The 21,223-nt window shown below is 39.6% G+C and overlaps 1 protein-coding gene across 11 annotated transcripts in view; it reads right to left on the bottom strand.

Annotated features, from left to right (window-relative positions):
- Nucleotides 1-21,223, bottom strand: part of LOC124799256 (cap-specific mRNA (nucleoside-2'-O-)-methyltransferase 2) — a 327,660-nt gene that overhangs the window by 239,936 nt on the left and 66,501 nt on the right. For 10 of the 11 annotated variants that reach the window (XM_047262805.1, XM_047262803.1, XM_047262814.1 and 7 more), the window contains one exon: nucleotides 12,519-12,816. In XM_047262805.1, the coding sequence (XP_047118761.1) occupies nucleotides 12,519-12,812 (294 nt within the window). In that variant the 5' untranslated portion in view covers nucleotides 12,813-12,816. Of the gene's footprint in view, nucleotides 1-12,518; nucleotides 12,817-20,935; nucleotides 20,942-21,223 lie in introns of all 11 variants that reach the window. The other variant, XM_047262811.1, reaches the window with a different exon arrangement.

Genomic DNA, 21,223 nt, shown 5'->3' with positions numbered 1-21,223 from the left:
GGGTGTCCTAGGGGTGAGGAGGGAAATGGATTCAGAGGAGATGTTCTGGAAAGGGCCTAGGGCTTTAAGCAGCGATTGGAGTTTGTGCTGGACTTCTGGGATGGGGTCATTCTGGCAAAGTTTATAGGTGGAGGAGTCAGACAATTGGCAGAGGACTTCTGCCATGTATTCACTGTGATTCATAACAACAATGGTGGAAAATTTGTCTGCAGGTAGGATGATTAGGTCAGGATTTGTTTTGAGGTTATGTATGGCTGTTCGTTCTTCTACTGAAAGGTTGGTGTTCTGAGGCAGGGATCAGGGAAAGGATGGCGAAGCTAAGCTGGAGGTAAAGAATTCTTGGAAGGTAACCAGCGAGTGGTTAGGTGGGAGGGGTGGGGAATCACAGTTGGATGGTGGTACGAACTGGAAGAGGCTGGGTTTAATGTTGGAATTAGGATGGTTTTGGTTGGAGTGATTAGCAGCAAAGAAGTGCTTCCACTGCAGGGATAGGAAGAAGGAAAGTAGGTCTTTGACAAGTCCAACATTGTTAAATTTGGTTGTAGGGTAAAAGTGAGGACTTTGGATAGGACTGGAACTTCTCTGGAGCTGAGAGTGTTGGTGGAGCATTTAAAAACAGTGTTATGGAAATGTTTTGGCTCTGGATTTGATGGAAGGTTGGTTGGGGCCACTCTTCAATCCCTACTCCATGGCACCCTCCTATGTCAAACTTTTTATGGGCCATCTAGTGAAGAGCTTTCTAGCTTCCCAAAACACCAAACCCCTAGTCTGGTTCAGGTTCATTGATGATATCTTCGTGATCTGGACCCATGGCCAAGACACCCTATCTTCATTCCTTCACAATCTCAACACCTTCTTCACGTGATCCTCCTCAACCCAGTATACCACCTTCCTAGATGTTGACCTCCTCCTCTCTGATAGCTCCATCTGCACCTCTGTCCATATTAAACCCACCAACAATACCTGCATTTTGGATCTCATCCAGGCCCTCACAGACTGGCACTACAGCAAACAGATCTCCTATGCCATTTCCCCTCACAACCCCAATCCTCCAACCACCCCCAAAAACAGCGACAGGGGAGTGTACCCTTCATCATCCAGTACCACCCTGGAATGTAACAACTGAATCACATCCTTCACTAGAGCTTTGATCACCCATCATCATGCCCTGAAATGAGGGACATCCTTCCCAAGATACTTCCCACCCCTCCTAAAGTGGTATTCCACTGCCCACCCAACTACTACAACATCCTAGTCCATCCCTATGCCATTCTCAATTTAACCCAATGCTGCAAGGTTCATATCCCTGTGGAAGACTCAGGTGCAAAACCTGGCCAATCCACTCACCCAGCACTTCCTGTAACAGTCCTGTCACAAGTTTATCTTACCCCATCAGTGGCCGGGCCACCTGTTAAAGTAGCCATGTCATATACCAGCTCTACTGCAATCATTGCACAGCTTTTTATATTGTTAAGCTGCCAACCAGCTGTCCACCAGGATGAACAGCCACCACCAAACTGTAGACAAGAGCAGAGTAGACCACCCTGTGCTACAACATGCAGCTGAATATAACTCACTCTAGTTCAATGTCTGCTTCACTACCCGAGCCAACTGGATCCTTCCGTCCACTACCATCTTTTCTGAAATGCACAGATGGGAGTTATCCTTACAAAACATTCCCTGCTCCCGTAATTATCCCGGCCTCAACTAATGGTAACATACTGTCTCCACACCCTCTACCCAACAGTTTTCAACCCCTCGGGCCCGTCATCTCCTCCCCATTCTCATCTGCCACCCGGTTTATTCGCAGCCCTCTGCCAACACATCCACCAGTCTTTCTACCCTCCTCTCCCTTTCTATTCCCCCTACCCCCTGCCTGACTACCTCCTGACGCTCCGCCTTTTGGCAGTCCGCTTCTACTTCCACTTCTCCAGTGTGCGCGAGCGCATGTAGTCGAAAGCTATATGTGAGTGTCTTTTAAACGTACCTGTTTACAACTTGACGTATCTTCTCTACGGTAAGTAGCAATCTATCTTTTCCTACATTGTTGATATTCCTACATGGCGTTTCCATTACTTGATTACCAATGGAAAAGGAAGATTTGCCATTTGAAGAAACATATGTATGGATTAAAGACGAGTGGCCACTGCTGGAATAAATGTTTACACAAAATTTTGATAAAACTGGACATGTCACACTCAAAAGCAGATACAAGTATATATTGTAAAAGAAGCAGGGGAAAAGATACAGTCATGGATAGATGATTTTTTTTTTTTCATTTTGATCAATAGTGAAATTAAAATGGAACTTTTTAAAAAAAAAACAGGTACAGTCAGAATTTAATATACATGACTTAGGGGACGTTAATCAATACTTAGGCATGAAGATTCTAAGAAGTACCAATAGAAAAGAACTATGGATTGATCAGTCTCTGTAAACAAGAACTATCTTAGAAAAGTTCAGTGTGGAAAATTGTAAGCCTATTTCTACCCCAATGGAAAATAATGCTGAACTGTCAAACTGATGAGGAAAAGAAATGTAAAGAGAGATAACCCTACTTGGAAGCTGTAAAAAGTCTACTGTATTTAGCACAGATTTCCAAACCAAGCACTGAATTTGCCAAAACTGCTGGAAGCAAGTTTTTCAATGCTCCAAGAGAAAAACAATGGATAGCTATCACAAAAATATTCAGATATTTAAAGAGAACTACTGATTATAAGCTGAAGTATTCTATAAAGAAAAATGTAAATTTAGAAGGGTGCAGTGATGCAGACTGGGGAAGTGAGCTGGAAAGCAGACAGTCCATCACTGGATGTTGCTTTAAACTAATGGTAAGATTGATATCCTGGTCATGTAAGAGACAGAGGACAGTTGCTTTGAGCACCATGGAAGCTGAATATATGGCCTTATTCTCCACTATCCAAGAAGTTCTACAGATTAGAACACTGATGGGTGAAATAGAATCTCTTACAAAAATAAAACCAACAGTGATATTTTGTGATAATATGGGAGCTATTAAACTTACCAACAATAATGTCACCAGTGTGAGATCCAAACATATTGACATAAAGCATCACTTTATAAGAGATAATCTGGAGCAGGGAAATATAACCGTCAATTATCTATGCACAGAAGACATGTTATCAGATCTCCTGACCAAGCTTCTCAATAAGGACAAGTTTCAGAAGTTGGTGGCATATTACTGTCTAGCCTGTGAAGTATAGTGTTCAGTAACTGAAAAATATTTGTTCAAGTGGGAGTGTTGGGAGATATATGAATAAATTATTTATCCAGTGTTTATAGCTGTGCATAGTTTACACTGTGCCGAGTGCATTACCTTTCTGAAATGGTGTTACATGATTATTGAGCATCAATGAAATCCTTGATGCTCCACCAAACTAAAGAATCAAATAGTATGACAGTGCACCAAAGTACGAAGGATGGGAGTGCTTGGAAAAATGGAATGTTCCAACCTCTTTAGTCACAAAAATTCAGATAGAGAATGATAAAGGCGAGAACAACGTACAAAGAGGAGAGTGGAGATCAAAGTGATTTAGAACAAAGGAAAGTATGTTAACTGGGTAGTTTCTCTTCCCCAGTACTTGTCAGGACATACCATAATGAAGGGCATCAAGAAAGTGTGAAAAGAGAACCCATATGCTCTTATATCTGAAGATGATCTCACCATCTGGAGTGAAACAAACAAGGGAGCACAGAGTAAACTGGATATGTGAAACAACAAGTTCAGAGAGTTCGGTTTAACTTTGAGCGAAAACATAAGAGCGGCAATGTGAATGAGCAGAACAATATCTTGACGTAATCCATTTTTGGAGGGAAAGAAGATTAAGAATGTGAATTGGTAGTGATGTAGGAAGTGATAGGAATGCAAATCTTTGGGTTCTGAACACGGTAACCACAGGATTTAAATTATTCACTCTAGTACAAAGATTTTTCTAGGTGTAAGGATGTTCCTAAGAGTTAAACAGAGCATGTTCAAAACTTTCCTTCTGTGCACTATATCCTACAGAGTGGAGAGCTATATTGCAGCTAAAAGACATGTAAGACATTTACAAACTTTTGAAACAAAAATCCTTAGATCTGCTCTACAAAACACGAGGGGGGAGAGGATCAAAAATGAGTGCATATGGAAAGACCTGCAAGTTTTAAGTGACCATGCAAGACAGGCTTAGTGCGATGAAACTGAAGCAGTTTTCTCGTGTAAAACAGGTGCAGCCTAATGCTAGGCACAAATTTAAGAAGCGTATACTGTGTGGCTCGATACAGCACAAAGAGTGTTTTTGTAACTTAACAGGTTCAAGTGGGACCACGCAGATTGGGATGCAACACAATGGGGTCACAACATGCACCCGCACCAGGTCATGTGGCTTTGTGGTTGTGGCATAGAATCTCGTGCCGTGAGCCACACGAGCACTGTGAGACGGGTGAGGCAGGGAGCGGGAATGCAGTCCTCCCATATCGTCCCTTTGGCACCGCACGTATGGGCAGTGGTAGTATTGACCATCCGAAAATCATAACCTTACTATATAGTAATTTTATTATCACTGCATAGTGTTTCATTTTTTGCCATATTCTATCTTTCTTCACTAACACACTATGTGTTTCAGTTATTTATATCTACATAGTTTTATTGTTTCATTTCATTATTGTTTTTCTTTTGTCAATAGCAATGCATAGTTCAGTGACTGTTGAGCTATTAGCCACTGGAATTATATTTTTGGCCTCCACAATGTTTCAGATCACACGAAGGGACACACAGTTCATCATGAGATTAGTGAAAAAGGAAGTAACAAAGTAAATAAAATCATATCATTAAGAAGCAAGGCAGGAAATTTTAAATATTATGCTGTGAAACAAGGTTGCTTACATCTTGCCTATTATGCTGGTGTGTATGTACTGTGTGTTAGAAAAATTCGAAAAGTAGGAATTTCCATAGATGTAAGCTGTTGAAAAACCCCCATGAACGAAAATGTTTTAATTAGCGCATAGTGATGAGAAAAAGCATTTCAGTGGCTGCATACGCAGCATTGATAAACTAATTACACAACAGGCAGCACAAATGAAGAATGTGGTCTATATTATTCCGCAAGTGTGAGTAACCTGAAAGAGTCTGGTGACACGACATATTTAATTCACTGAAATATATTGCTGACAAAGGTAGATCCACATTCATGACAAGTTTTTTCTAGCGACAGGAACTCTTCCCATCACGAGGCACACCTGGTTAGCTTCCGCATTTTTGTTGGGTGAATTATTCCCAGACAGTACTCTGACTATTGTCTTGTGCACTGGATCAATCATTTACTTTTCTTAATAATAACTATTTCATTTGTGAATCACACATTGCCAGTTTAGCATGCCATAGGTGGGTAACCAGCCTCTGGCATGTGCACGTCACTTATCTGATGAGCGCACTAGTCATCATTTTCATATTGCTCAGGTGACAAACAGGAAGAAAATCTTTTGGTATGCTTCCATCCCAGTTGTCCAGTGTTAAAAATATGATGGGTCATGGAGATTCTATAAAATTGAAACAAAACTGGTGATTTGTTTTTGTGTGAATTGTTAATCATTTTTCATTCGAAGAAGCATCGTCACTTGTGAGTAACTGCTACATTCTTCTTGTTGACGGTTTTAATTGTGCTACTTTTGCCAAAACACAGTACAATTTGCACAAACTCATCTTCCAGCAGCAGCTGTAGAGCGTCTCATCAAACCACCAATTAACAGCCAGAGAGGCCAACAGCTTACAGAAAAATCTCATTGTGTCCATATTCAGTAACATAATAAATTTCATGTTTATTTTCATACTGGGAATTTCTCTTCTCACCAGCTGTCGATGACCCTTAAAATACAGTACTGGTTTGGAAAAAATAAAAAAAAACTATACCTTCTGCTATATAACCACATATAAGAAAGTTTAGTGTGTTAACGATTTGGCAAAATACTCTCTTCCTTGAGTGCTATCACGTGCCAAAATCTCATTTTGACATCTCTACCAGTTAAGGAGATACGAGGGATGTTATGAATATTTCATTCTCGCATGCATTTGATCGGGAGTGAACATGCTACATATGAACCACTTTCTGAAGATCAAAGACAGATGGAATCTCCTCCTGAACCTAAAGAAAAATTCAATATGTTAGCTAAATTTCATACACAGCAACACACGGTCTAAAATGCACCAAATGAAAAATCATAGCAACCACTATTTTTTGTTGCAAAATTTTCGAATTTTGCACAGTGTCTTACTTAAATAGGTATTTCAGAATAAGTATGACTATTAGCAAGATGATGACAACTTCGCCATGAAGCTGACATATAACTCTACAAGTAACGCAAAAATCAAATATTTTTATTCAATAGTTCCTGTGAAATCATTTGAGGAAGATTACAGGGTGGACGCGCTTTGATTCGTCAGTGCTGTGTGCCGCCAAGTGGTGCTGTAGTGTCGTGTCACATTACACATGCTATGTGTGTCTCAATTTGCGCTTAGCCTAACACAATTCCCCATCACTACTTGTAATGGAAGGTGCCAGGATGAATATCAGCTGGATGCAAGAAAGAGAGTGGACAAGAGTAAAGAAGACCTTGCACGGAAAGGACAGATGTGGGATTCTGTGGTGAGGGGGAATTTACCAGACAGAAATATACGTAGGACAATTGTTTGAAAACATCCTATTCAGCTTGTGTGAAGGGCTCCTTTATGAAAAAGTTAACAGGACGTATTGAACATATACAAAGAAGGACACCCTCAAATGATCACAGCTGTGTCTGACCCATGGAAGTCAGAAATGCTTAAACAGCTGAATTGGCAGCAACCTGAATGTTGTTGTTGTTGTTGTTGTTTACCCTGTGCAAGCTGCTTAATCTCCCAGTACCTACTGCAACCTACATCCTTCTGAATCTGTTTAATGTATTCATCTCTTGGTCTCCCTCTACAATTTTTAGCCTCCACGCTGCCCTCCAATGCTAAACTGGTGATCCATTGATGCCTCAGAATATGTCCTACCAACCGATCCCTTCAATTATCCAGTAAACATCAATTTCCAAATATTCAGGAACTGGTACCAAGCAAAGAACCTAAGAATATACTACAGTCCTATGTGTAATTCCTTGAGGGACCACGAAGACAAGATTATTCTAATTACAGTGCACAGAGGCATTCAAGAAGTTGTTCCTGTGCTAAGAAGTCCTGCCTGTGCTCCTCATGTGAATGGAATGGGAAGAAATGTTAAGTTGTGGTACAATGGAAGCCACCCTCTGCTATGTACACTAGTAGCCATTAAAATTGCTACACTACGAAGATGATGCGCTACAGACGCGAAATTTAACCGACAGGAAGAAGATGCTATGATATGCAAATGATTAGCTTTTCAGAGCATTCACATAAGTTTGGCACCGGTGATGACACCTACAATGTGCTGACATGACGAAAGTTTCCAAGCAATTTCTCATACACAAACAGCAGTTGATCGGCTTTGCCCAGTGAAACGTCGTTGTGATGCCTCGTGTAAGGAGGAGAAATGTGTACCATCACGTTTCCGACTTTGATAAAGGTTGGATCGTAGCCTATCGCGATTGCGGTTTATCGTATCGCGAGATTGCTGCTCGCGCTGGTTGTGAGCCAATGACTATTAGCAGAATATGGAATCGGTGGGTTCAGGAGGGTAATATGGAATGCCATGCTGGATCCCAACAGCCTCGTATCACTAGCAGTTGAGATGACAGGCATCTTATCCGCATGGCTGTAACAGATCATGCAGCCACGTCTCGATCCCTGAGTCAACAGATGGGGATGTTTGCAAGACAACAACCATTAGCCTGAACAGTTCGACAACATTTGCAGCAGCATGGACTATCAGCTCATAAACCATGGCTGCGGTTACCCTTGACGCTGCATCACAGACAGGAGCACCTGCGATGGTGTACTCAACGACAAACCATCATTTTTTCGGACGAATCCAGGTTCTGTTTACAGAATCATGATGGTCTCATCCGTGTTTGGCGACATCGCCGTGAACGCACACTGGAAGCGTGTATTCGTCGTCGCCATACTGGCGTATCACCCGGCGTGATGGTATGGGGTGCCATTGGTTACATGTCTCGGTCACTTCTTCTTCCCATTGACGGCACTTTGAACAGTGGACGTTACATTTCAGATGTGTCCCGACCTGTGGCTCTACCCTTCATTCGATCCCTGCGAAACAGTACATTTCAGCAGGATAATGCACGACCGCATGTTGCACGTCCTGTACGGGCCTTTCTGGATACAGAAAATGTTCGACTGCTGCCCTGGACAGCACATTCTCCAGATCTCTCACCAATTGAAAATGTCTGGTCAATGGTGGTCGAGCAACAGGTCATCACAATACGCCAGTCACTACTCTTGATGAACTGTGGTATCGTGTTGAAGCTGGATGGGCAGCTGTACCTGTGCACAGCCATCCAAGCTCTGTTTGACTCAATGCTCAGGTGTATCAAGGCTGTTATTACGGCCAGAGGTGGTTGTTCTGCGTACTGATTTCTCAGGATGTATGCAACCAAATTGCATGAAAATGTAATCACATGTCAGTTCTAGTACAATATATATTTGTTCAATGAATACCCATTTATCATCTGCATTTCTTCTTGATGTAGCAATTTTAATGGCCAGTAGTGTACTTCATAGTCATTTGCATAGTATGGGTGTAGATGCACTATATGGGTAGCATTTGTTGGTGTGCACTTTTTTATGCTTGAAACTATTCATATACTAATAATGTACGAGAAGATTCAGTATCTACTTTCTATCAAACTTCATTAATTTTATGACTGGTTATTCAATACTGCAGTTACTTTGCATCCCGAGACCATGAAGGCCTTAAAGTTTTGTTACTACACCTTATGAGTCAAACAATGGCAACTGCTCTCAGGAATCTCCAGCAATGAACCCACAAATCATCTGTGAAGCTGCAAATATATCCAATGAAGTTCCATTCACATATTGACTGAACTCTATCAGCTGTGAATGAATGTGTTTACCATATGCTACTTTACCAGAGGCTGCAATTAAAAAGGCTCTCCAATAAAACACAAATTGAAGGATATCACTGCCTGGAAAAAAATGGGGGAAAAAAGGAGTACACCTGGAAAGATGATATCGATTTTAATCCTATGCCACTTGGGGGGGGGGGGGGGGGGGGGGATGGTAGATGTACTGATACCTGTTTTAACATCATCTGCCAACAGATAGCACAGTGGCATAGCTACCACAGCACCATCTGTGTCTATCCTTTAATAGAGATAGCCCACAGCCAGAAGGCTCAGTGTGTTGCAAATGTGTTAAGCAAGCAGACAACTATCACACACACACACACACACACACACACACACACACACACACACACACACACACACACACACCCTTCCGAGTGGGAGGATGATCCTTTCGGAGACTTGCAGCACAAATCTGATGTGCTGTGTCAGGTGTGCAACAGTGCTGGTATCTGTGGTCCATGAGCATTCACACATTTGTAGACGAGGTTCCTGAAGTCCATACTAGAAAGACACCTGCCAGGATCATGGTATTTTAAGGACCGCAGTGGAAGATTGTACAGGTACCACAGCACAGATAAGAGGGCTTGTGAGCCCAGAAGTGTCAACACAAACCATTGTGAACCAGTTATCAGTAATGGGGCTATGGGCACACACACCCTAGGCTATCTTCCACTCACACCACTGAATCGACATGCACAGCTTGATTGGTGTCATCAGAGGATCACTTGGAAAATGGTTTGTGGGATTAAAGGGACCAGACTGCAACGGTCATTGGTCCACTTGGAAAATGGAATGGCATGTTGTTGTCTTCAGCAATGAAAGCAGATTCTGCTTTGATGGTCATTTGCATGAACAATGTAGACTTGGTGAGTGCTGTCTTATAGAATGCATTCGTCCAAGACACACTGGCCTTATGGTCTGGGGTACGATAAGATACAACTCTCATTCACCTTTGGTGTTTCTGGAGGGGATACTAACCAGCACTCGGTATGTGGAGAATGTTGTTACACCTGTTCTTTTGCCACTCTTGCAACAGGAAGGTGACGCATTGTTCCAACACGATAATGGTCACCCACATACTATCTGTGAAATTCAACATGCTCCGCAAAATGCGCAGCAATTTCCGTGACCGGAACCATCTCCGGACTTCTTTCCAAACTCTTAAAAACCTATGTGAATAGTTCAAGCAGATATGGTATAACATACGCCAGGATAGTATTCATCTTCTGTATGATCGACTGGATCCCAGAGTCAGCATCTTCATCGTCACCCGTGGAGGCAATGCCACATACTAATATGGGTGTTTCAGCATGGATTGATACCTGTTACCTCTGAACTGTTTGTGCTACCGATCTGTACAAGTAACTGTTTCATGTACTCCATATGCACTGTTGCAAGAATAAGTCTTGAGTGATTTGGAAACCACTGAAAGGGTGTACTATTTTTTTTTTTTCATGGTAGTATATTTACCCCATCATGGAACCAATATATCGTCCTACATCCTAAATAAAAATTACGTTAGCTTCCTAAAGTGAGTGCACAATACAATTTTTAGTTTTACACATTCTCCATGTACAACATGACAGCTTAAGATAAGTTACATGAATATTAATAAACATCTAAATGGAAATTTTGATGTTACACTAATAATGTAGTAGTATAAGACTGGCTCATTTTGTTTTATTGGTTTGAAGCCACGTTTAGTTCAACTCGTCACTGAATTTTTTTGTTTTGCTCAGAGGATGAAAGTTCTGTCAAAATTTCTGCAGCACTCTCAAATCAATGAAGGTCTATCAAGGAAATCCTATTATAGATATAACTAAGTACTTTTTGAAGATACTTTGCACTTTCATAAATAACACAAAAAAAAAAATTAACTTATTCAGACTGAGCTACCTAAATACAGGGTGTATGTTAAGTCCGGGAACAATTTCAATTATTTATTGCACAAGAACCAAACATTGTGCAGATATCATACATATGTCATTTTGAACAGAAACCCTGAAAGCTTTTTTTTTTTTTCCTTCTTCGTGTAAACCGCCACAGCGTCATTTGGTAATATGCCAATAGTCAGCAATAGTCGCAGACATGGTGAGTTCAGGTGCAGAGTGAGCTTTCTGTGTGTTAAGAGTTAAAAATGGCCTCTCCGATCACCAGATCTCACTCCATTTGACTTTTTTCTGTGGGGACACATTAAAAATCTGGTGTATGTACTGCCTCTACCATGTGATGTAGCAGAGCTCCGGGAGAGAATACGGGAAGTGACTGCCACAGTCAACGATGGCATGCTGGGACGAGTATGGCAAAAATTCGATTACTGTATTGATGTCTGTCACTCATGGTTCACATATTGGCATATTGAATGTTTGTAAAAAAAAATCAGAGTTTCTCTTCAAAATGCAATATATATGGCTTCTGTACTATGTTTAGTTCTTGTGCAATAAATAATTGAAAGTGTTCCTGGACTTTATGTACACCCTGTATTTGTATCAAGGTTGCAGCATGGTTCCAACTAAATTATGAATGTTATTACAAAACAATACGAGGAGTTCTATTAACTTTTTGTTGGTGCCATTAAGAGTGTGGCAAATCTCTGATATTCATTATAGCAATTTTCACATCAACAACCAAAGCTGTTGAAGGCTTTTGAATTCTGGCAGCTAGTCATAAAAATTGCAAACTAGTTAAAATTTACATTTGAAAGTGGGACAACATAGTCTTACAAAAGGACTTGTTGCTTGCCAGGTAAAATAAATGCATAAATAAATAAATAAACTACTATTTCTGTAATAACATTTGTTTAAATTAAATATACCCTAAATAATTTTCATAGACATTAGACACATTTCTCATTCAGTTTTATGCATGTCACACCTCAACAATTCACTCATCACTGTGATGGTTTGCACAAAATGTGAAATTTGTGAAGCTACCTAAGATTTCATTCATCATTCATAAACACGATTTGGATATTACAATCAGAAATGAAAATACTTAAAACATAGCAATACACAACTAGAGTCACACTGAAAAATAAAGTGGACAATTGCTACACTAGAGAAGATGATGGCAAGCAGAGTGCCCTAGTAACTATTTCACGACTTAGTTTGCTGTAATACTCATGTACACAGGGTCATCAATTTAACAGATTTCTGCTGCCAGTAATGAAATTATTACTCAGCTGACTTAAATGCAAGTTTCTATTAGAAAGGAATACTGTTAAAATTAAAAGATCTTATCACCTGAAACAAACCACAAAGTGTCTTCTTTTTTCATTCCTGCATTTATTTTACAAAACAATCACAACAACACAAAAAATGATAATGTTAATACTTCTGAAAGTGAACAAAACAAGACAATAAATAGTTGTTATACTGAATGTTCTGTACCCAACCCTACACTACAGTTATTGGGGATAATAGTAATAATATTTTATCCAAAGTCATTTATGAAACACATACTTGCCAGTCATCAGTTGTGAACATTTCATCTGGTTCTGGTAACTGCCATGTATGCAGTGATGGATCAAATGAGAATTTCTTTCCAAAATGTTGCAAAACTCTTTCATGTATCTCCCTGTACGTCTCTCGTGTAAGTTTTGATTTCTTGAAATCACGTTGTGGACCAAAGGAATGTGGTAATCTCTCATTTTTATTGACCAAGTTGCTGCTGCTGCTAATGTGTGTTGCATCCCATGAATTATTTCGATGATGAAAATCTCTCTTCCAATTACTGTTATGGCCTATTCCTTCCATTGTTCTACGAAACACACAAAAATTAAAAGCTGTGTATAAGCAAATTTCAAAAGAACAAAAATTTTACAATTAACAAAATTGGGCCAAACAACATTTCATTTTTTGTTAAACTGTAATGGCAACACACACAAAATACTCTCAAAAAGTTGTTGAAAACACCAAATGTGAGTATTGTACCATAAAAATTGTGTCAAGGCAATTTTTAATACATAGAAAATGATGATCAATGGTCAATATCACCAGTGCCTTATTAAGTGTAACTGAAAACAAAATAATGAATGTTGTCAAATCACAAGAAACTTCTTGTTATCTTCAGGAGTTCCCAATGACCAGTTGTTTTCTGCACACTCTGGACAACAGTACCTAGCTCAATACCAGAGAAATATTAAAATTTTTCATACACCAGGAAAACCTAAAATCACACGGTACACTCGCTGATGATGATGCTCGGTTTGTGGGGCGCTCAGCTGTGTAGTTAACAGCGCCCATATAAATTTCCAAATTTTCTCAATCCAAGCTCGCCACTTTCGCGAATGATGATAAAATGATGAGAACAACACAAACACCCAGTCACCTCGATGCAGGTGAAAATACCTGGCCCCGCCGGTACACTCGACACAGACACAGTAAGAGCTCAAGAGAACTCTTTATACCCCATCTGTAGTTGGCATCAACTGTCTTCCATGACTTGTGGGATTGATTACATATGGTTAGCTTGTCTGAAGCCAATGGGGCACAGCAGTCAGCCACTTACTGACAAGCTACTAAACATGAACCTTGTGGCTGGCTGAATTTCACACTTACATTGATGACCCTACCAACAGTGGAGTCTATCAGGGTGGCGGAACTGGTTGCTCTTGTACTTTCATGGGATGCTGCAGAGGAAATATGACATGAAACATGCCGTACACTTACTAGAGCTGTTCCTCCAATGCCCAACACATTCAAGGAAGAGAGGAAAGCATTCAGGCGGCTACAAGAAGATTCTGAAACAGCCGTCTTCCAGCACAGAAAAACAATTGTAATGTCCTACTAGCCTTTCAAGTTCACAGCAAAACATGTATGCGCTATTAGAGGACGATGCCTACAGGAGAACTTAAAGACAATGCTACCACCCAAATACAGAGGGAGACCATCATGCTTCTCCAACACACTTTCCCTGACAAGAAGACTGTGGAAATACTTCATACATGAGCATTCATGCCACCTAGACTTTACAGAATACCTGAAGTCCTCAAGGAAGGAATGGCACTCCACCAAATTGTTAGGGACATTAGCACACCAATATATGAATTAGTAAAGCACCTGACAGCAAAGCTCGGCCCCTTTGTGAGTAAATGCTAACAGTACTTATGAAATTTGGCGCATTTCATCCTGCAGCTATAGAACTTCCAACTGGGGCAAGAAGACTTTGAGTGAGCTTTGGAGTGGTATCTCTCTTTACAAGGATACCTCTAAAAGCCTTCCTAAGCCTCACCAGTGGAAAGTTTGGGCCAGTGCTAACAAATTAACTGAATTCATGCTTATGTCAACCTCCTTTCTATTCAATGGAAATTACTACGAACAAACAATGGAGTAGCGATGTGCTGCCCACTATTACCAGTAAAGGCCAATATGTTTCCATGATGCATTTGAAGAACTATCCCTGGAGTCGACAGTCTACACACCCTTGCGCTATCTTCAATACGTACATGATGCATTAGTGATGTGGCACATGGGCATCTCACCAACAACAATCCTTAAAAACCTGTATTCGTTAGACAAGAAACACCAAATTCATAACAGGGATAGAAAAAAAATAATTAACTTCCATTTCTGGATGTGCTTGTCAAGTGAAGATCAGATGATACATAAGAACTCATCGTCTACTGTAAACTGACAAAGATTCATACTTGCATGCCTCCAGCTACCATACCCTTCACAATGAGAAGGCGCCGTAAGCACACTAGTGCTTATGAAATCTCAGACCAAGGCAGTCTAGCAGCCGATCTGCAGCACTTATAGGCTACGTTACACATGAACAGTTACAGCAACCACCACATAATATGTGCCTTACGGCTTCAAAGCTGAAGACACCGAGACCACAGCTGCTGAGGGCAAAGAGAAACCTGTTGCGATGGAGATTATGACATATATCAACAACAATCTCAAGGATACTCTACAGACATAATCTGAAGTGTGTGTTCTGTCCACCAGCCAAGATGAAAGCCTTTAGAGATTGGTCAAGGATGACCTAGGACTTCAAAAACAGGACGTCTAATGCAATCCTTGCAGGAAAATGTATATAGGGCAGACTATCAGTACAGCAAAGGAGAGATACACTAAGCGTAAACATCACGCCACACAGACAGCAAATAGCAGACAAAGTCCCCTGTAGCAGAGAACTGCATCTCCCATAAACATGGCATGAATTATGAAGCACCACGTTGTTGCACCAATCAAACACCTACTAATACTGTATCCTAAAAGACACTGTAGAGATCTAACTACATGACAAATTAATAAATGAACACAGTTTTTAAGCGAGGCCTGGAGCCAGCCCAACATACATCAGTTTCGATCACTGTAGGTAGTAAACATTTCTACAGAGAGTAATAAAAGCAATATATTTGGGCTTACAACATACTTAAATAACACATGGAGTAAATCAAGTAACATGTGGGATGATTCTGCTTTACTCAGATTCCTCATTCATTAGAGACAAACCACTAAATCTGCATATTCAGTCACATTCCCATCAAAGGCAGTACTTGCCAACTATGTGGGAAATTGGCAAACCGGTCAACTTTTTAAGAGATGTTTTTATTTTGTCCATCATGATTATAAAGCTAACAGATTTACACCAAAAACACAGTCCCATTTATCAGACAGGAAAATGTATTGAAACTGATATTATATGACAACAGAAAACTTCCAACATCCTGGTGTAGTTAATATTATCATAAAATTTAAAATCCATGTTAGATGGTTAGAATTTTACATTCCACTGGCATTAAGATCATTACTGACTATTAGCTTTATATATGTGGTAGTTATTTAATCACATGTTCCACGGATAATTTACACAGTTAATTGTAATGAAGTGGAATGAGTCATGTTACATTCACATTACACATTCATATGTAAACACAGCTTCATGCTGACTATTCACAGATGCAAGTTAATAAATTCTAACCACTACCTTTTACATATTACGAAATAGGAATTATTCTACGGAACATGAGTTGTCAAGGATAAACTTTTCCAGTTTAACTTCACTGAATGTCAGGCATTTTATATCACCAGGTAAGTGATCAAAAAATTTGACAGCAGTACTGTGCACAAGTTTTTGTGCTAAAGACAATCTTGATGTGGAGTTATGACTGTCACTTTTTTTTTTCTTGTGGCATTTTAAGTTTCATGGCCTGGGGTTCCGCTGGTGTAGGAATGGAGCCTTCAAGAAAACAGAATGACAATTATGGGAACACACGTAGATCTATATTATGGAAGTATACTTAACTCAGTGACAAAACAACAAGATGTGTGAATATGCTAGCCTGGGTGATAAAGCTCATAACCACATTCAAGTCCAAGACCAGGTGATTGTTGTGCACTAGGAATACAGAAATTGAAATGGTGCACAAACTCAAGGAAACTTGTTCAAGGGCTAAGATAAGATCGAGTCCAGAGTCTTGGTACTGTACATAAATAGCAGTATGGAGCCGTCACTGCATGTGCTTCCTGGAGGCGTTGAAATCTCCTTGGCTTCCATTGGAAGCTGGTGTGCACTGATTGGCTGTCTTCTGGTGACCTGCACAGACACTTGCTAGTGCCAACTAATGAAACTCAGCATGGGATGCTTGGCATAGTATGTGTAACAGTGGATGACATCAAAGTAATTATTTACATCATTGTTTATTTTAAATGCAGATGATTATTTACAACAAACTTCATGAGAGAATAAATATTTTGTGAAGCAGTGATCAAAATGTGTAACTCCTTAAACAGATGTCTACAAGATGACTATGGGTTAGCATCACATATTATCCTTGCATAACTTTTTTGAGAAATGAATATTTTCTTTTCACTATTACATATGACATTATTGAATGAAAATACTCAAAATGTGTCAACTTACAGATCTGCAATGATATGAACTGCAAATATGGCTAAACTAAGTTGTTTTAGGAGTTCAATTCTTTTTAGACCATTCCCAGACAACCACTCCATAATACAGGGTGTTTCAAAATGAATGTATGGGTTTAACACTTTGTAGCATTACTACATTCAGCTTACAATTATAAATAAGACACCAAATGAAAGAGCAACTCAAACAGTTTTGTTTGTGCATCTGTACACAAAGGGAATAAAATGGAATGAACCTAGAGTGACTGAAGAACGTGTTGAACGAGCGAGAGCCTCAAGCATAGCTCCAAGATATCAGTTCAGAAAGCTAGTCCTGAATTAGCAATTCAAGTGACGCCTAAGTAGAGACTTTTAAGGAGACAACTATATCCTTATTTTTTGCAGTTGTTACAAGCTCTATGGCCTACACTCTAATGTTTACATGCCAACTTTGCAAACGAAAATAATGTTGGTGTATGATGAAGACTTTCTGGATGGTGTAGAGTTCAGTGATGAATCGACATTTCATCTAAGTGGAAATGTGAACAAAATAATGTGCATATCTGAGGATCCCCACAAGGAAGTACAATTGCAACTCGATTCTCCTAAACTGAATGTTTACTGTGCCATATCCCAGCGGAAAGTTTGTGGGCATTTCTTTTACAGTGAAGCAACTGAAAATGAAGTTTCTTTCTTGTTGCACTAGAACAATGTATCTTTCCTCAATTGGAGGAAGCTTAACCACATAACTTTATATGGCACCACCTTACTGACACAAATCAGTACACGACTGGTTAAACGAATTTTTGCATCCACTGGATTGGCAGCAAAGGGCTGGATGACAGAACTTTTTTTGCACGACCTTCATGTTCAAACATGATCTGACACCATGCTATTTTTACCTTTGGGGGCTCAAAGTATCGTGTGTATGGTTGCGTTACCAGCTGATCTACTCAACTTCAGAAGCAGCTATGTTGGAACAATTACTCACACACTGATCAAGGTTTGAGAAGAGTTTGCCTATCAACCCGATGTGTGACGAATGATGCTCATATTTAACACTTTTAAGAAAAAACTCTTTGAATTGCTATTCCATTTGATGTATTCTTTATAACTGTAAGATGAATGTAATAAATGCTACTAAGCCTTAAAATTCGTATATTCATTTTAAAACACCCTATGCTTTATAAGAACATTATTTATCATTTCTTCTGTTGCAGTGTGTATGTTTGGATTTATTACAATGCTGGTGTCATCTATCACAAGAATTAATTCTGCGTGTTGTATACTACACAGAAGATTGTTTAAATACATGAGAAACAATCGTGGACTTAGTTTGAGCCTCATGGAATCCCCTAACTATTTTCCTCCTGCCACAAGAATGTTATTAAATACAACTTTCTTCGTTCTTATGGTCAGATGTCCTATTATCCATTGGTTGGCTATACTACCAACTGCTTAAAACCTCAGTTTGTCTAGAAGAATATTGTGAATCACATAGTCAAACCTCTTAGACCACAGAAACTATTAACTAGTACCATTTTATTACTTACTGCCTGCAAAATTTAGTGAGTGAATGTGTAAATGACATTCTCAATTGAGCAACTCTTTGGATATCCAAACTGTGATTTATTGTGGATATTATTATTGCTCAGCTACAATACTATTATAGAATACAATGCCTTCAGTAGTGCAACAGACTGGTAGTTACTAACATCTCAATCACTTTTCTCATAGAACGATTTAACAACAGCAAACTTCAAAATCTTTGGTGAAATGCCCTAAATTAGAGATGCATTACATACGTCAGAAAAAGACAGCATTATTATATGGGAAAATGTCTTTTGTATTGTATTGGAGACACCATCAAATCCAGATGATCTTTATTTGTCAGAATATATATAATTTTCTTAATGTCAGATGGAGAAATTTGAGAGAAATCGGTATGACTGAATTTTATATAAGTTGCTTTTTCAATATACAGTGTGATTTTTCTCTTTAACCATTTGTCCCTATATTTTTTCCTACACATAAGAAATGATTATTAAACATATCATCTATCCTTCCATTTAAGTCAATAGTGATGTTGTACAGTTCTTTGGCTTGTTGTCCTGTCTCTTATTTCACTACATTCCCTGTAGACGTAAGTCTTTGTCAGAATTAGCGATTTCTGACAATATACAATTTCGCTGACCTTTTAATAACTTTTGTTAGCAATTCTGAATAGCTTTTATAGTGTGGAACTACTGCAGCAGCTTTACTTGTTCTTGCCAACACATGTAGCCCCCTTTTCCTTTCACATGATACTTCAATTCCTCTAGTGATACATGATTTTTTACTTGGCTGTTTAATGTCATCCTATGTCATCTCTTGTAAACTACTCTTAAAAACATTTGCCCTCGAATCATTAACTATTCTAACTGATTTCCAGAGTGGGTTTATCTATGCTGTAAGACACTATCATAATTATCCTATTTATGTATGTATCATGATCAGGGAGAACATTTGTTACTGAACTACAGTTATTTTCTTGTTTTGAGCTCCATCAAAGAACATATTATTAGAGTCAGGCCACCTTTATTGATCCATATTGGAAATTTAATTACTGAGAGCAAATTGTAGAATCAAATAAGATTCTCACATCATTTTTCCCTCTGAATAACCACAGGCTATCAACTGCTTGCTGCTGTCTGACACATAGCACAGTAAGGAATCCAAATGCTACATAAACAATTCAGATTTTCCTAGTGGAGATCTATGTATCATTAAAATTATTAGCAAACTTCTACGTGATAATTATTACAAAATCCAATTGTTTCAATGATTTTATGCTTGTGTTCTGTCTTTAACATATGGCTGACATTTTTGCATTACAGACTCTCCACAATCAGGAAGACCTTCAAGGGTTGATGGAGATTGTTTAAACACATTAATCCCAATGGTCCACATCAGTGTACTCAAGAACTGGCAAATGTGATAAACTTTGATCATTCCACCATCATCTAACATTTGCATGCAATGGGGAAGGTTCAAAAATTGGTTGCATGGGTACTGCATATGCTAAATGAAAATATCAAAGATCAGCGGGTGGTCATATGTGCATCTCTGCCTGCTCATCATCAACTGGCTCACGAATAACACCGACCATTCCAGTCTCATATTGTTGCTGGTGATGAGAAATGGCGTCTTTATGCTAACGTAAGGGAAAGAAAGGAATGGTTTGAGTCAAAACAAAGCAGTAACAACCCGTACAGAGACTTGTGTTCATCAAGAGAAGGTAACATTATGCATCTAGTGGAACAGCAAAGGAGTGGTGTCCTAAGAACTGCTTCCCCAAGGTGTAAGCACCACTGCTGATAGCTATTGTCAAAAACTGAGACATCTTGCAGATGCTGTCCAACAACAATGACCAGGAAGACTGCAAGAAGTGATGTTACTCCATGATAATGCCCACCCGCTTTCTGATTGACTCACAGAAAACACTATACAGGAGTTGGAGTGGGAAGTCATTCCACACCCACCTTATTCAACTGATCTTGTGTCCTCAGATTTTTACCTTTTCCACTGACTATCAAACAACCTCCAAGGAACTTCCTTTCTGGATGAAAATGCGCTCCAAATATGGCTCAACGAGTTCTTCACCTCGAAACCAAGTAATTCCCATAGTCATGGAATCAAAACGTTATGCCAGCACTGGCAGTTTGTTGTAAATAGTGAAGGAGAATATATTATTGATGACTGCAGTCTCTTGTGTATATCTGTTGTGTGTATTAAACTTTTAGAACAATTCTATGAACTTATGTACCAGCCCAATATATGGAAAGTAGTAGTCCTTGCAACACATTCTTCATTCCCATTATCCTCCTGGCCTTAATCTCTGCTAACCCTGCCCCAAACCTACCTCCGCCTTCCTCCAGAACCCTAAATTACTCATTCTGCACCCACACCCTCTTCCCCTCAGTCTCCTCTTGCTCTGTTCTGTCAACCCTTCCCAGTCCACTCCTCTCACTCAAACTCACCTGTGTCTGTGCCCTTATGTCGCATTCCTGTCCCATGCATCTGCTGCCTCTCCCTTTCACATTCCTACCCTGTACAATGGTTGCTTCTCTCAGAGCCACCATGTATCCTTCCCCAACTCTTCCTACCACTCCTCCCTCCATTCCCCTCCCCTTTGCCCACTCAGTTCAACACCACCCCTCAATCCCTGTCAACCTGCAGAATGGGAGACATAGCATTATGCATTTAACCAGCAAAACATAGCTGTACAGAGAGAGAGAGAGAGAGAGTGTGAGTATGTGTGTGTTTTA

This window comes from Schistocerca piceifrons, chromosome 5 (genome assembly GCF_021461385.2).
Source record: "Schistocerca piceifrons isolate TAMUIC-IGC-003096 chromosome 5, iqSchPice1.1, whole genome shotgun sequence".
NCBI classification, from domain to species: Eukaryota; Metazoa; Arthropoda; class Insecta; order Orthoptera; family Acrididae; genus Schistocerca; species Schistocerca piceifrons.
Note: the sequence above shows the minus strand (reverse complement) of the source record. Positions and strands in the feature narration are given on the sequence as shown.